The following is a 15,837-nucleotide window of genomic DNA, read 5'->3' on the forward strand; positions in this document are numbered from 1 at the left end:
GTGAAAAGTTCCATTTAAGCCATGTTGGGGTTACCACAAAGTCATGCACAGATCCCAGTATTCCACAAGGGCCCCCTGGTCTTCAGACCGTACTGGCCACTGCTGATCTGCTCAGAGCTTCTTGCAGGTGGACAGCACCCCTCAGCTGAATCCGTGCTGACCTGCATAGGGGAGTACCAGCCCTTTGGTGGGCAGTCCAGCCTTGCTCGGTACCCCATGGAGCCATTCCCTTCTCAGGATCTACCCCCTCCTCAGCTGCCACAGAGTGCAGAGGGTGTGGGTCCAAGCGGGGGTCTCACCTCCCACCGGGCTCACTGCTTCCTCTCCACCCTCCCCGTACTTTCCTTTGTCCCCTCTTACTGACAGCCCCTTTAAAAGCCTCCCTGCTTCCTGAAGATGTTCAGAATAGGCTGGTTTCTCCTTGTGTCTCACTCCAGTTTGTGGATATGTAGGGAGGTCACCAAAGTCAGTAAGTGTTTCTTAACTATGTCCTATCATCTCCCGGTCCTGCTGTCTGTCCTGGCAGTGGCAGGATGAGCTATGACACCATGTGGTTCCCCTGGAAGTGACAGATAACCCTCCGTTCACTCATTCAAAAATAAATATGCAGGGGATTGGACATGGATGGGCAAAGCAAACATAGCCACTGTCTTCTTGGAGATCTGAACAGAATAATCACACACAAAAAAATAAAAAACATCTGCCTTGATAAAATCTACTTAGAAACTGCTTTTTAATGACAGCACCGTGCTGGGTGCTGTGCATGCGCTCAGTGGTATCTGACTCTTTGCGACCCCGTGGACTGTAGCCCACCAGCCCCTCTCTCCATGGAATTTTCCAGGCAGGAATACTGGAATGGGTTGCCATTTCGTAATCCAGGGGATCTTCCTGACCCACGGATCCAACCCATGTCTCTTGCATCTCCTGCAATGGCAGGTGGATTCTTTACCAATTACGCCACCTGGGAAATCCTGGAACTGTGATGAATGCTAGCAAAGAAAATAAAAAAGGTAATAGTCAGCATGGGCCATGTATGGCTATGTGTATTAATCACACAAATAATACAAATATTTTTTATATTTTTGATGCTTTGACATCTTGGGGTTTTGTTGACCCAAGAGAGGTGGCCCCTCTTGGGGTTAGCTAATTCTAAAATGTAGAGAACTATTCTTCTGGGAGTGAGCCTTTTATATGCAAATCAACCAATCCAGAGCCCACCCACATGCTCTACTAGGCTCTCACCCGTTAAGCCACCATGTTAAGTCACCATCCTGTGTGCTAATCACCCCAGAGTCACGTGTCAGACAACTAAGAGCAGCCACCCACTCGCCCTGCCTCACCCATTCCTTCCCCCATGAAAACCTTGATAAAAGCCCTTGCTCACGATTTGCTCCTGTCCCTTCTACATCCCCACCCACCCTGGCACTTCCTGGTATGGCCCTATGTTGCAAAAGGCATGCTTCCTCCCGCAACTTTGGGAACTGTAACAAACTAACTTTCCAGTGACAATTGCCTCCTCATTTGTTCAGTTCAGTTCAGTTCAGTTCAGTCGCTCAGTCGTGTCCGACTCTTCGCGACCCCATGAATCGCAGCACGCCAGGCCTCCCTGTCCTCAACATCTCCCGGAGTTCACCTAGACTCACATCCATCGTGTCAGTGATGCCATCCAGCCATCTCATCCTCTGTTGTCCCCTTCTCCTCCTGCCCCCAATCCCTCCCAGCATCAGAGTCTTTTCCAGTGAGTCAACTCTTCGAATGAGGTGGCCAAAGTACTGGAGTTTCAGCTTTAGCATCATTCCTTCCAAAGAAATCCCAGGGCTGATCTCCTTCAGAATGGACTGGTTGGATCTCCTTGCAGTCCAAGGGACTCTCAAGAGTCTTCTCCAACACCACAGTTTTGCCCTCACCATATCTGAAGAGTAATAAAACTCTACATTTTGAAACATTGAGGGTAACAAACAACCCTGAAATCTCAAAGGCTTAACTCACAAAAAGTTTCTTTCTTGCTCTTCTATTGGGTTGGCCAAAAAGTTCATTCCTTCCACAAGCTCTTATGGCAAAATTGGAATGAACTTTTTGGCCAACACAATGCACGCAAAAAAAATTTGCAGGGGCTCCCTGCTTGGGGAGTCACTCAGAGACCCTGGCTGACTGGGACAAGTTCACTGCAGCAGGGGAAAAAGGAAGGGGGACTTGCCCAAAGGAACCCAGGTTCCTCCAGACTCCTTCCATGAAACAGCACACTCCGCTGCTACCCACGCATCTTTGGCGACACCAGTGGGGTTAATCAGACAAATAGGTGGAGGAGGTGTGAGAAAGTGTTCTAAAAAGGAAATAACATGCACTGCTGCTGCTGCTGCTGCTAAGTCGCTCCAGTCGTGTCTGACTCTGTCGGACCCTATAGACGGCAGCCCACCAGGCTCCCCCGTCCCTGGGATTCTCCAGGCAAGAACACTGGAGTGGGTTGCCATTGCCTTCTCCAATGCAGGAAAGTGAAAAGTGAGAGTGAAGTCGCTCAGTCATGTCCAACTCTTAGCGACCCCATGGACTGCAGCCTGGCCCTAAAGATGATGGGTTGACCAATATGATGGGATGGAAGCCAGCAGTGTATCAGGCAGAGAGGTGTGGAAAAGGATCTTATCACTGACATGGGAGTGCAGACTCATGGGATAGTAAATGGGCTTTTCAAGTCTGCTTTATTATTGTTTTCAAGTTCTGAACACGAAATGTACCCTTTATTGCCTGTCCTCTGTGTACAGCTGCCCCTTCCCTTGACCAAAGTAGACTGGAGCCAGGCAGGATATAAGGCAGAGTGGGCAGGGACTGAGTGGTACAGGCCTTGTGGGCCTCCTTATGGAAGTCTTAGTCGTAAAGACAGTTGGAAGCCATTGATGGATTCTGAATTGTGACAGTGAGAAATTTGGGGTCATGGCGTCACCAGTCTCCAAGACTCTGGGTTCCTCTGAGCAGGGAGAAAAAAGCCCAGAGAAGGTTCATGAAGAAGTGGGAAAGACAAGAAGCCTTGATAAAGTGAAACAGGAGTATTAGTTTACATCTATGGCCATGCCACCTGTTTGCAAAAGCTGTTCTCTGCACATTCGATAGTCAACAAGAAGATACTCAATAGCAGTAGGAGCCTGTTGCCCTTCTTGCCATCACTGTACTCCATTTCTCTAATAAGTCTGGATTGGACTACTGAACAATACCTCACTCCTTTCAATATAGTATTTAGACTTGTCAGATAAAAGATGCGCAAGTCTGAAAGTTTTATTTGCTTATTCCGACATGCAACGTGATAACTCCTCCTGACTTACGGGGTCGCCAGCTCGTCTGAAATCGATTCAGTGATAAGAAGCAGGTGAGGGAGAAGCAGGCGGTGGGGCAGAAGCATGATGATTCAGGTCTCCAGGTGGGGAGACTTGAGTTCCCACCCCCTCCAGCTTTAGTGCCACGGAGGAACTCTCCATCTTAGAATTTATCTCCCAAGCCTGGGAAAGAGCAGAACAGTGGTAAATATCTGATTAGAGAAAATGCCTAGGAGGTTCAATTCCATATATTGCAAGTGATAAAACTGTAATTGTTTGTTGACAATGTACGTTAGCTCTCCGCAGCTTGTGTCAATATAGTATAAGAAACTAGGGTCTAGGCATCTTTAACGGCAGCTCAAAAACATGGAACGAGCCAGGGGAATAAAATCAACACGTTCTGCTCAGTGGGGAGGATGTCATTTCCAGAGACGACTTCAGGGGAGAAGCCGTGGTGAGATGTGAGACTTCTCCGTGAAGCTGAGTGTCGTCGAGGGTCTGGGAAGAGCACCTGAGGCATAATTCTGGTACACGTGATGGGAGGCAAGTTGCAGGTGCTGTGAACTGGGCCCACTTGGAGGCAGAGATAAAGAGGGCCAGCTCCTGAGGGTCAGATCCAGACAGAGGTCTGACCTCTTTGGAGATGTTTTGGTGTTTCGATAGCAGGGTCCTTTGGGAGCAGCAGTCTGGCAACATCATTTACAAACATCCGGGGGTGGAGAAGGTGCGTGGGCAAGTCCGTGGGAAGCCCGTGAACGAGAGAGTGGCAGCCTGGGGGGCCAGAGGGCTGTGCTTCTGGTGGTCAGCCCGTTTCCAGCGAGGACCCAGCCAGAGGTGCAGGTGAGTATGTTTGCTGGTGGGCGGGGGTGGGCAGGGACAGTGTAGGGGTTGGAATGAACAGGAGGTAGCTGAAGGGAGGATCCCACTGAGGACCAAGTAGCAGGTCAAGGTTTTATTGGCCAACTAAGTAGACTGGCCAATAAAAATATGGTGTGAGCTACATATCTGATTTTTAAAAACTTTTAATTTTGAGGTAATTATAGATTCACAGGAAGTTGCAAAGATGATAGAGAGATGTTCCATGGACGCTTCTCCCAGGTTCTCCCAATGGGCACATCTAAAGTGGGGGTACTACAATCTCAAAACTGGGAAGCACATGTTGGTGCAATGTGTGTGTGTACTTGTGCGTCATGTTATCACGCTCGTCACCACCAGTGCAATCAAGATGCAGAATTGTTGCCACAACGATCTCCCTCGTGCTACTCCTTTATAACCACCCCGCTCCCCATCCCTAACCCCTGGCAACCACTCACCCATTTTCCATATCTTTAATGTCATTTCCAAAATGTTATGTTGATATAAGTGGAATCATCTGCTGCATCATCTTTTGAGATAAGCTTTTCTTCTTTCACTAAGCATAATGCCCCAGAGATCCACCCCAGTCATATGCATAAACAGTCCATTTGTTTTTATCAGTGAGTAGTATTCCGTGGTTTGATAGCATCACTGATTCAGTGGACATGAACTTGGGCAAACTCCAGGACATAGTGAGGGACAGGGAAGCCTGGCGTGCTGCAGTCCTTGGGGTCACAAAGAGTTGGACATGCCTGAGCGACTGAACAACAAGTATTCTATGGCATGGATGTACTGCAGTTGGTTTAATTATTCGCCTATTATAGGACATTTTTGGGCTTCCCTGGTGGCTCAGATGGTAAAGTCTGCCTGCAGTACAGGAGACCTGGTTCAATCCCTGGGTTGGGAAGATTCCCTGGAGAAGGAAATGGAAACCCACTCCAGTATCCTTGCCTGGAAAATCCCATGTATGGAAGAGCCTGGCAGACTACAGTCCATGGGGTTTCAGAGTTGGATACAACTGAATGACCTCACTTTCACTTCATGGGACGTTTTTGGTTGTTTTCTGCTGGGGGCTATTACAAAAACAAACAAGCAAAGCTGCTCTGAATAATCATACGCAGGTTTTCATGTGGACACCAGTTTTCATTTCTCTGGGACAAACGCCCACGGTTGTGATTGCTGAGTTGTATGACTAGTATATGTGTAGTAGTTTTAAAACAGAAATTGTCTATTTTCCAGAATATTAGCACCATTTTACATCCTGGCAGCAGTGTACGAAAGACCCAGTTGCTTTGCATCGTTGTTGACCTTTGGTGTTGTCACTGTCCTTATTTTTATCTGTTCTAATGGTGTATAGTAATATCTCATCATGGTCTTGATTTCCCTTTCCCTAATGGCTAATGGGAGAAGGCAGTGGCGCCCCACTGCAGTACTCTTGTCTGGAAAATCCCATGGATGGAGGAGCCTGGTAGGCTGCAGTCCCTGGGGTCGCTAGGAGTCAGACATGACTGAGCAACGTCACTTTCACTTTTCACTTTCAGGCATTGGAGAAGGCAATGGCACCCCACTCCAGTGTTCTTGCCTGGAGAACCCCAGGGACGGGGGAGCCTGGCGGGCTGCTGTGTCTATGGGGTCACACAGAGTCAGACACGACTGAAGTGACTTAGCAATGGCTAATGATGTTGAACATTTTTCACGTGCTTATTTCCCATCCATGTATCCTCTCAGTGAAATGTCTTTTCGTGTCTTTTGCCAATTTTCCAATTGGATTGTTAGATCCTTGCCTAGTTCTCAGTCTTAGGAGAAAAACGTTCAGTCTTTCACCATTAAGTGTGATGTTAGCTATAGGATTTTTGGAGATGCTCTTTATCAAGTCAGAAAGTTTCCTTCTATCCATAGTTTTATGAAAGTTTCTTTTCTTTTTTTTTAATTTTATATTGGAATGACTATGCCAAAGCCTTTGACTGTGTGGATCACCACAAACTGTGGAAAATTCTTAAGAGATGGGAATACTAGACCACCTGACCTGCCTCTTGAGAAATCTAAATGCAGGTCAGGAAGCAACAGTTAGAACTGGACATGAAACAACAGACTGGTTCCAAATAGGAAAAGGAGTACGTCAAGGCTGTATATTGTCACCCTGCTTATTTAACTCTTATGCAGAGTACATTATAAGAAACACTGGGTTGGATGAAGCACAAGCTGGAATCAAGATTGCCGGGAGAAATATCAATAACCTCAGATACGTAGATGACACCACCCTTATGGCAGAAAGCAAAGAACTAAAGAGCCTCTTGATGAAGGTGAAAGAGGAAAGTAAAAAAGTTGGCTTAAAACTCAACATTCAGAAAACGAAGATCATGGCATCTGGTCCCATCACTTCATGGCAGATAGATGGGCAAATAGTGACAGACTTTATATTTTGGGGCTCCAAAATCACTGCAGGTGGTGACTGCAGCCATGAAATTAAAAGACGCTTGGTCCTTGGAAGATAAGTTATGACCAACCTGGACAGCATATTAAAAAGCAGAGATATTACTTTGCCAACAAAGGTCTAGTCAAGACTGGTTTTTCCAGTAGTCATTTATGGATGTGAGAGTTGGACTGTAAAGAAAGCTGAGTGCCAAAGAATTGATGGTTTTAAACTGTGGTGTTGGAGAAGACTCTTGAGAGTCCCTTGGACTGCAAGGAGATCCAACCAGTCCATCCTAAAGGAAATCAGTCCTGAATATTCATTGGAAGGACTGATGTTGAAGCTGAAACTCCAATACTTTGGCCACCTGATGCAAAGAACTGACTCACTGGAAAAGACCCTGATGCTAGGAATGATTAAAAGTGGGAGGAGAAGGGGATGACAGAGGATGAGACGGTTGGATGGCATCACCAACTCAATGGACCAGTTTGAGTAAACTCCGGGAGTTGGTGATGGACAGGGAGGCCTGGTGTGCTGCAGTCCATGGGGTCACAAGGAGTTGGGCATGACTGAGTGACTGAACTGAACTGAACTGAATAATTGATTAGCAGTGTTGTGTTAGTTTCAGGTGTACAGGAAGTGATTTAGTTATACATACTTACGTGTCTGAGGGCTTCCCTTATGGCTCAGTGGTAAAGAATCTGTCTGCAATGCAGGAGACCTGGGTTCAATCATTGGGTTGAGAAGATCCTTGGAGAAGGAAATGGCAACTCACTCCAGTATTCTTGTCTATGAAATCCCATGGACAGAGGTGCCTAGTAGACTACAGTCCGTGTGATCTCAAAAGTCCGACACCACTTAGTGACTAAACCACCACCACTATTCATGTATCTATCCTTTTTTATATTCTTTTCCCATATAGGTTATTCAGAGCATTGAGTAGAGTTCTGTGTGCTATACACTAGGTCCTTGTTGATTATCTATTTTACATATAGTAGTGTGTATGTGTTAACCCCAACCTCTGAATTTATACCTTCTCCCCTTGGCAACCACATGACTGTACTCTGTGAGTCTGTAAAAGACTTTTTTAAAACTATGGATGAGTGTTGAATTTTGCCAAGTGCTTTCTCTTCATTGTTGATATGATCATGTGATTTTTCTACTTTTGGCCTGTTAATATAGTGAATTGCATTGATTTTCAGAAATTGAACCAGCCTCATGTCCTTGGAATTAAACCCCACTTGGTTACAGTGTATAATTATTTTGTGTGTTGCTGAATTCTCTTTGCTAATGTTTTGTTAAGGCATTTTGTGTTTATATTCTGTGGGATATTAGTCTTTAGCCTTCTTTATTTGCACTACCTTTGGTTTTGGTATCAGGGTAATATTTGCCTCATAAAATGAGTTTGGAAGTGCTCCTTCTTTCTCTTTTCTGGAAGACATGGTATAGAATTGGTGTAAGTTCTTGATGCATTTGGTAGAGTTCTCTATTGAAACCTTCTGGGTCTGGGTATTTCCTTTGGGGGAATTTTTAAATGACTAATTCAATTTCCTTTATAGCCATAGGGCTATTCAAATGATTTATTTCATGTTGAAAAGCTGTGGTAGTTTGTGCTTTTCAAGGAACTGGTCCATTTCATACAATTTGTCAAATGTATGTGTGTAATTTGTGGTATTTTCTTATTATCATTTTGATAACTATAGGCTCCGTTTCCTCAACATTTGCCAACATGATAGATGAAAAATGAGGCTTTTTGATTGAGTTTTCTTATTTTTTATATTATTTAGGTGGAGCATCTTTCTCTTTCTGTGTATATCCTTTGCTCTTTCCTTCCTTCCCTATTTCTTTTTCATATTGATTTGTTAGTATTCTTTATCAATTATGAATACTAAACCAATTCCTGTTATATATATTATATGCAGTCTTCCAAATTTGCACTTATGTTTTTTTTACAGTTTTGTTTTTTTTTTTGCTTCACATGCATGCTTTGAATTTTCATGTAATTAAATCAATCAGTATTTTCCTTTAAGGCATGTGAGGTTTCATGCTATATCCAGCAGTATTCAATCAATTTCAAGAGATAGAACCCAAATCAAACTAACTTGAGCAAAAAAAAGAAGAAAGAAAGAAAAAGGAAAAAGGAAAAAGAAAAGGAACGAATAAAGAGTGTTGGTTCATGTAGAAGGGGGTCATTCTGCACGGCTGCGTGAAGGGTCTCCACGATGCATCATCAGGACTCTGTCCCTCTTCTCTCTGTTCTGCTTTGTCTACATCTGCATGAGACATAATTTTCTCTACAGCAGATAGTGCCTGTGTAATGACGCAAAGGACTGATGACAGTCTTGAGCTGACAATCTAATGATTTAGAACCCCCAGATAAAGGACACTTGAAGTCTGTATATCACATCCCATGGAAGGACTCAGAACGACTCTGCTTGGGTTAGGTGCCCTCCTCCTTCTTCCCTATGCCTTGAACCACTCCATAAAGATGAAGGATTTGCCGTGATTGGTCATTTGCCCAGTTCTGTGGCTAGTGAGTGGGTAGGGTACCTGTGGGAACCCAATGCACTGACAGCTCTCTCAAAGAATGATGGGTGGATAGAAGCCAATGGAGTTCTCTAACCATACTCAGAAAGACCTTCCTCAGTAAGCAGATTAAACAATTGTTTTCTTCTAATGTGTATGGCTTCATTATTTGACATATGAATTTTTTTGCCTTTGAGAAAATGGGGGACATAGAGACAGAAAGACAGGGGCAGGGATGGGGAGAGAATATGGGATGATGGAGAGACTCTTTGCTGGGTGTTTGTATACCTGAAAAGAAGATGACCTTGAAACGTATTTGGTCTCCCATTTTAGTTTGATGACTTTGCCTTCTCTTTTCCTTCAATTTATTCTGTGTTAACCTGAATCCTATAAGATTAGGATGGTGGGAAATACAAGGGATTCACCCTGCATGGGGCTTTTCATGGTGGGTGTTACAAACATCTGATTTAATTTGGTTGAACTCAATACCCATGCCTTTCAGGGGACATCTGGGTGTCCAGATATTATAACAATGGGAGGAACAGGGCTGAACCAGGGGGCACGACAGATATCCCTTACTACTTGAAAATGGAGGTAAAGCTATGCCTTGAATTCCTCCCTGAGCCCTTCTGGGTGTGCAGGTGAGCCTCAGGTAGAGAATAAAAGACAAAGGTGGACAGGAGCCTGGCCACCCCACCGCCACCTTTGTGCACAATCTCATCACCTGTGGGGGCCAACCTGTGTGGATGCCTGGAAGCAGACTTCTTCCCTAAAATATGTCCCCAAATGTTCAGTGAAGGCTTCATTGTTTTATCTTTTTAACGTTAGAAGAATCTTTCAAAGATGACTCTCTTGTGCTGAAAGCATGCTATTTCAGATTCAACAATTCCTTTCGTTTCACCTCTATTTCTTTTTCTTCACTTAACTAGTGGGGAAAAAATTACGCATTTTAATTTTAAAAGCATGTACAATATGATCCTATTTGTATGAAATTATTTCATTGAATATGATCTGAACTACTGATCCTTCCATCTCTTTGTGTGTCAACTGTCAAGAATGATTATTTCTAGATTGCATTGGGTTTTTATTTTTTGCTTTCATCTTTTAAAAATAATAAGCACTTATCATTTCTATAAAAGCAGTAGACCTATTCCTTTTAAAGGATAAAGTCTAGGGTAAGAAGGATCCACATTCTGCTACTTAGAGTTGGATATATTTTCCTCTGTATGTGAATAAATAAATACTGTCTGTTGGTGATCATTCATTGTAAATTTGTGGCAAAGTCTACTCAGAGCCTCAAAGGACCCCAGCCAGAAAGGGAGGAGTTACTGAAAGTTCAGTGTTACTGAAGCAAACTTGGATCTGGTGCCCATGTGTAGTAATACCACTGACACCAGGCTGTGGTTTGTTGTAGGACACCAAGCAAGGAGCCCAGGCTGCTAGTGCGTAAAAAGCCCCAACCCCCCGAAGGCTTTCGGCAAAAGGCTTTTAAAGATAGGGTGATGGAGGCAGGTTGTGAGTAAATGATCAGTGAACATTCTTCTGATTGGTTGGTGGTGAGGTCACTGGGACTCAGCATCATCAAGCTTCTGTTTCCAATCAGTCTGGGGATCTATGTGCCGTAGGCTGCATACAGTTAACTTCTTCCACCTGGTGGGTATTTCAGTATCTGCAAAAAGAGCTCGAAGGACATGGCTCAGAATATTATTTTGGAGAAGGAAATGGCAACCCACTCCACTATTCTTGCCTGGAGAATCCCGTGGACAGAGGAGCCTGGTGGGCTGCTGTCCATGGGGTCACACAGAGTTGGACACAACTGAAGCGACTTAGCACGCATGCATATATGCATTGGAGAAGGAATGGCAACCCACTCCACTTCTCTTGCCTGGAAAATCCCATGAATGGAGGAGCCTGGAAGGCTGCAGTCCAAGGGGTCATTGAGGGTCGGACACAACTGAGCGACTTCACTTTCACTTTTCACTTTCATGCATTGGAGAAGGAAATGGCAACCCACTCCAGTGTTCTTGCCTGGAGAATCCCAGGGACGGGGGAGCCTGGTGGGCTGCCGTCTATGGGGTCACACAGAGTCGGACACAACTGAAGCGACTTAGCAGCAGCAGCAGCAGCAGCAGGAGGAGGCTACAGTTTATCTATAGATAAGATGCAGGTGGAGGACATGGGTGGAGGGAGTCTGTTCTAGGAAGGGCACATAGGATCCTGTTTGGGTACATCAGGAGAAGAAACTGGAGGAGGAGAAAGAGAAGAGACATAAATGAGGCAGACCTGCAGATTAGGGGTAGCCCATGGCTTGGGAGAGTAGGCCCATATTTCTGTGACTGGTCTCCATCACTTTTGCTGGGAATTACTTTATCTTGGAACACCTTGCATGTGCCTGGTGTTCAGCTTCTTTCATATCCTTCCCTGTGCCTAAATCAGCATCATGCATCCAGCATGTGCTCAATTAATGTGTACCTGATGTGCAGTTCCCGGGGGATTCATCCTCCCTCCAGCTCACCTCTTTGTCTTTCAGGCTCACAGGCTTTCAGCTGCCAGCCACCATCGTCAGTGCGGCCACCACCCTCTCTCTGCGCCTCATCAGTGACTACGCGGTCAGCGCACAGGGATTCCACGCCAGCTATGAGGGTAGGTGTCTCGGCCTGGCCTGCGGGAGCCTGGGGTGTGAGGTTCGAATAGCCACAGGCAGGGTTGCGCGGTTCTCAGCTGCCGAGAAGGGCTTCTTCAGATTCAAAGCTTGTGCGTGTCCTAAGGAGGCTGCTTGCTAACCAGTAACTCAGTTACTTAAATTGCTCCTGCCGTGTTTCTAGGAAGCTGAGACTTGAAATCAGACCTCAGCTGCAATTGTTTATCTTGAGGGTCTGGTAACATCTGCTCTCTCCCCTTAACTGGGTTTTGTTGTGTTTCTATTTTTTTAAATTCTGTTTTCTCCTGGGCTTCACTATATTACCAAGTACCTCAACTTGGTTTTGGAAATAAGGGAGATATAAACCCTAAGTAGAAGACATAAAAGAAGTAGCTTGAAATTTTTTTTTGCTCACTATGGTGACTGCAAGGAGTCAGCTTTATATCATTCAGAGGAGAACAATCAATTTTTCTTTAATAGCAGAGATTAGGGTTTCTTGGTTTGAGTTATGCAAATAAGTTCCATTTCTCTCAGCCTGTTTAACTATGGTGTTAGCATTCAAATTAACACTAATATCCTCAGATTATACACTATTATTATTATTAACTTTATTATATTAGTTCAGAAGGTGGTACATCGAGATCGCTGTCATTTCCCTGTGAAATTTACATCTCATTAATAGGTAATTATGCTGCTCTTGGCTAAGACCCACACTGCTATTTTGTGTTGAGATCATTAATAGGCATATTTTAAGACTGTTAATGATAATTAATAACAGCAATGACATAACACCCTAGTAAAGCACGCCAGTTATGTGAAGGCTTTCCTCCTCTTGCCTCTAAGAACTTAATAAGTGATGCTTTCTTGAATGGAATTATAGGAATATAGAAATAGATACCACCTTTGTCTTGGCTAGGAATACATGACAAAAAGAGGGCAAATCCTACCTCCCTTGGCAAAATTCATGCCTGTTGGTATTGGGTGGAGGGGATGCAGTTTGGTGCTTTATCCTAAGTGATTTAGGGCTCCTGAGAAGGAACCTGAGGAGGGGTATCAGTTATTTTTAACTAACGATACTAAGAAGGCTCTAGAGAAAGTTTCACATGCCTTTAATTGAGGGCTTCTGACAGAACTCCAGATTGCTTTAACAGAGAGCTCCTGAAAAGACCTACCTGTCTTTAAAGTGAAGTGTCCTGGGATATCCCAATTCTTTGAAACAAAGACTCGGTTCCTCCCCAAAGCAAGACTGTGATCTTGGTCATCCTGGTTGTGTCCTCAGCCAGATCCTTTGGCTGTTAACCCAAACTAAGTCTCTTGAGTCTCAGTTAATCTCCTGATGAAGAGAGACGTCTTCAGAAGCTTCTTCCACAGTCTTTCAGCTGTGGGGAGGCTGGCGGGGCCTGGGGATGGTGCAGGGAGTGAGTCACAGACACTAGAGCTGGTGGCTGCAGCGATCCCAGGAGGGGCGGGCACACTAGGTGACCTTGTGTGAGATGTCCTCCTTTAGCAATGTTTGTGGATCTGTGTCTGACGCCTGGGCTTTCATGAGGTTTTAGGGAAAAAGTGTCCTATTGATCCCTGACCACACTACCTGCTTTGGGAAACAAAGCCAAGTGCTTCTCCATCAGCCAGAGCAGAGCTGAAGGCACATTCCCAGAGCCCTTTAAAATCAGAGGTTCTAGCCAGGAATTCATGGGAAGGTCTAGAGGGGCATCAAAGGTGTGAAAACCCCTTATAATTAGAAGCCACATAATCAAAATATAAGGGCATGTGCATTTTTTTTTTTTTTTCTTGAAAGTGTCCAGAAGAGGGATCAATAAACTATGGCCCACCTGGCTAAATCCAGCTTCTGGCTTGTCTTTGTAAATAAAGTTTTATTAGAACTCAGCCAAGCCCTTTCGCTGTTGTTGTCTATGACTGTCTGTATGTACTACAACTCCAAACTTGAGTTATTGCCACAGAGACCACATGGCTTGCAAAACTGAAAATATTTGCTATCTGGCCCTTTACCCCAAATGTTTGATGACCCCTGGTCTAGAATTGTGCTATCCTGTACAGTAGCCTTTAACCACTTGCCACTTTCATATTTACATGAATAAAACTTTAATAAAACTTAAATTCCTTTTCCCAGTTGCACCAGCCTCCTCTCAAGTGTTGGGTAGCCACGTGTGGCTTGTGGCTCCCATACCGGGCAATATGAGAACGTTTGTATCGCTGCAGAGAATGCTTCTAGATTCCTAGACAGAGCGAGCCGGACTTCCATCGACTCACAAAGGGTCTGTGATTCAATGAGATTACACTTTAAGATAAAGTGGAGGCCAGTAAGTCCCTCCTCCCACCTGCCTGGCGTGGCAGGTAGCAGCCCAGACACATGAAGGATCAATGGTGCAGAAGGAAGGGCCTGCCCTATCTCAGTTGCATAATGGTACTGTGTTATGCTGTGCTAGGTCACTTCAGTCCTGTCCAACTCTTTGCAGCCCCATGGACTGTATGTACCCTGCCAGGCTCCTCTATCCATGGGGATTCTCCAGGCAAGAATGCTGGAATGAGTTGCCATGCCCTCCTCCAGGGGATCTTCTGAACCCCAGGATTAAACCCTTATCTCCTGTGGCTCCTGCATTGCAGGCAGATTCTTAACCACTGAGCCAGCAGGGAAGCCCTTGCATAATGATACCAGATCGCTAAGTCATTGGCATTGAGAAGACAAAGCTTCCAGGTGAGGCCTGGGCAGACCCTGGACAGTGCAAACAGGTTGCTGTGGTTGAGTGACTCTCTGCAGTCACCTGCGCAGGGTTTCCGCCAACTCCACGGTCTGTGTGGCTCTGTCTTTGTGCCTGGCAGAGTGACTCACATGCAGGCATCTGTGCTAACAGGAGAGGCAAGAGCAGGAAAGCCGAGGCTGTGGCTTGATCTCACTGATCTGGCTCGGGACTGGACCATGGGGCAATTTGTGCATCCGGGAAAGTGTGAGTTGCACTGACTTTTGAGATATCCAAAGTGGAGGGGTCAGGAGGGCAGGCGGCAGAGACCAGCAGGGGCAGCCACAGCTGCGGATGAACCATGTGACATGTTACATCCACAGTGGTCAGGGGTCCACTCTATCACTGGACTTCTCAACAAGGCATAAGACAAGCCCCTGTTTAGGGACTTGCTGATTAATACTAGTAGCTTGGCCCTGGAAGTGAGTAACTGGGTGATGCTGGGCAGATTTTTAAACTCTCTGAGCCTCGTTGGAGGGAGGGGGTGATCCAGTGATCCAAAAGATATTGAAGATTTGGCTCTCCGAGGAAGAAGTGAGCCCTCCCCTCCACTCAGAGCCCACCTTAGTCGTTTGTGCTAGACAACAAGCAGACAGGCAGACTGGCTCTAGAGACCCCCTCACCTTCCCCGCATCAGCCCAGGCTGCCCCCAGCCCAGGCAGCCTCCTCACTTGCACCCTTTTGGACATCGCTGGCCCTTTCTAAATGCCATCAGGGCCCACTCTCGTAGCTCCGCTGGCTGACATCCCTGAAAGTCTGCTATCAAAAGCAGTCTCATCCTCCTCCACCCTCCTCGGGAGAGTGAAAAGTACAGATAAGGAACTGAACTGTTGCTAGGGATTTGGGAGAAAGGTGAAGTCAGGTGAAGGGTGTCAGCTCAGAGCTGCTGCTGCTTCAAGGAAAAGATCAAAAAGGCCAATCATCAAAGCCCGAGATGACAGGAGATGCTTGATTCGTAATCCCTGGGGGCAAGAGTGTGGGCTGTGGCCACGGACAGGAGGGAAGAGGATCAACTTGTGTTAAGCGCTGACTGTATGCCAGGCACTTTACATACATTATCTCATTTAATCCCCGAGATAGCCCCACGGACAGACCTCGCTATCTCCATCTTACAGATGTTGGAGCTGGGACTCAGGAGTTTTGTGTTCCGATTAAGGCTACTTGATGACCAGGAGTTTCAAAGTAACTTCTCTGGCTCTAAAGACTATGCTCATCTCCTACTCTGTACTCCCCACAAAACTCCTGAAGGAAAGCAGAGATGGGTGACTCTCTCTTATGGGCAAGTGGATTGGAACTAAGTCAGAAGCAGGGTGGACACAGGAAGCCTGCCTTGGATTC

General features: G+C 45.6%; 1 protein-coding gene across 1 annotated transcript in view; it reads left to right on the forward strand.

The window, feature by feature from the left end:
* The window catches only part of CSMD2 (CUB and Sushi multiple domains 2), a 689,877-nt gene that overhangs the window by 114,067 nt on the left and 559,973 nt on the right, over window positions 1-15,837 (forward strand). The window contains exon 3 of the mRNA XM_015467054.3: window positions 11,630-11,742. Within this exon, the coding sequence (XP_015322540.1) occupies window positions 11,630-11,742 (113 nt within the window). The remainder of the gene's footprint in view (window positions 1-11,629; window positions 11,743-15,837) is intronic.

This window comes from Bos taurus, chromosome 3, assembly GCF_002263795.3.
Source record: "Bos taurus isolate L1 Dominette 01449 registration number 42190680 breed Hereford chromosome 3, ARS-UCD2.0, whole genome shotgun sequence".
Classification (NCBI taxonomy): Eukaryota; Metazoa; Chordata; class Mammalia; order Artiodactyla; family Bovidae; genus Bos; species Bos taurus.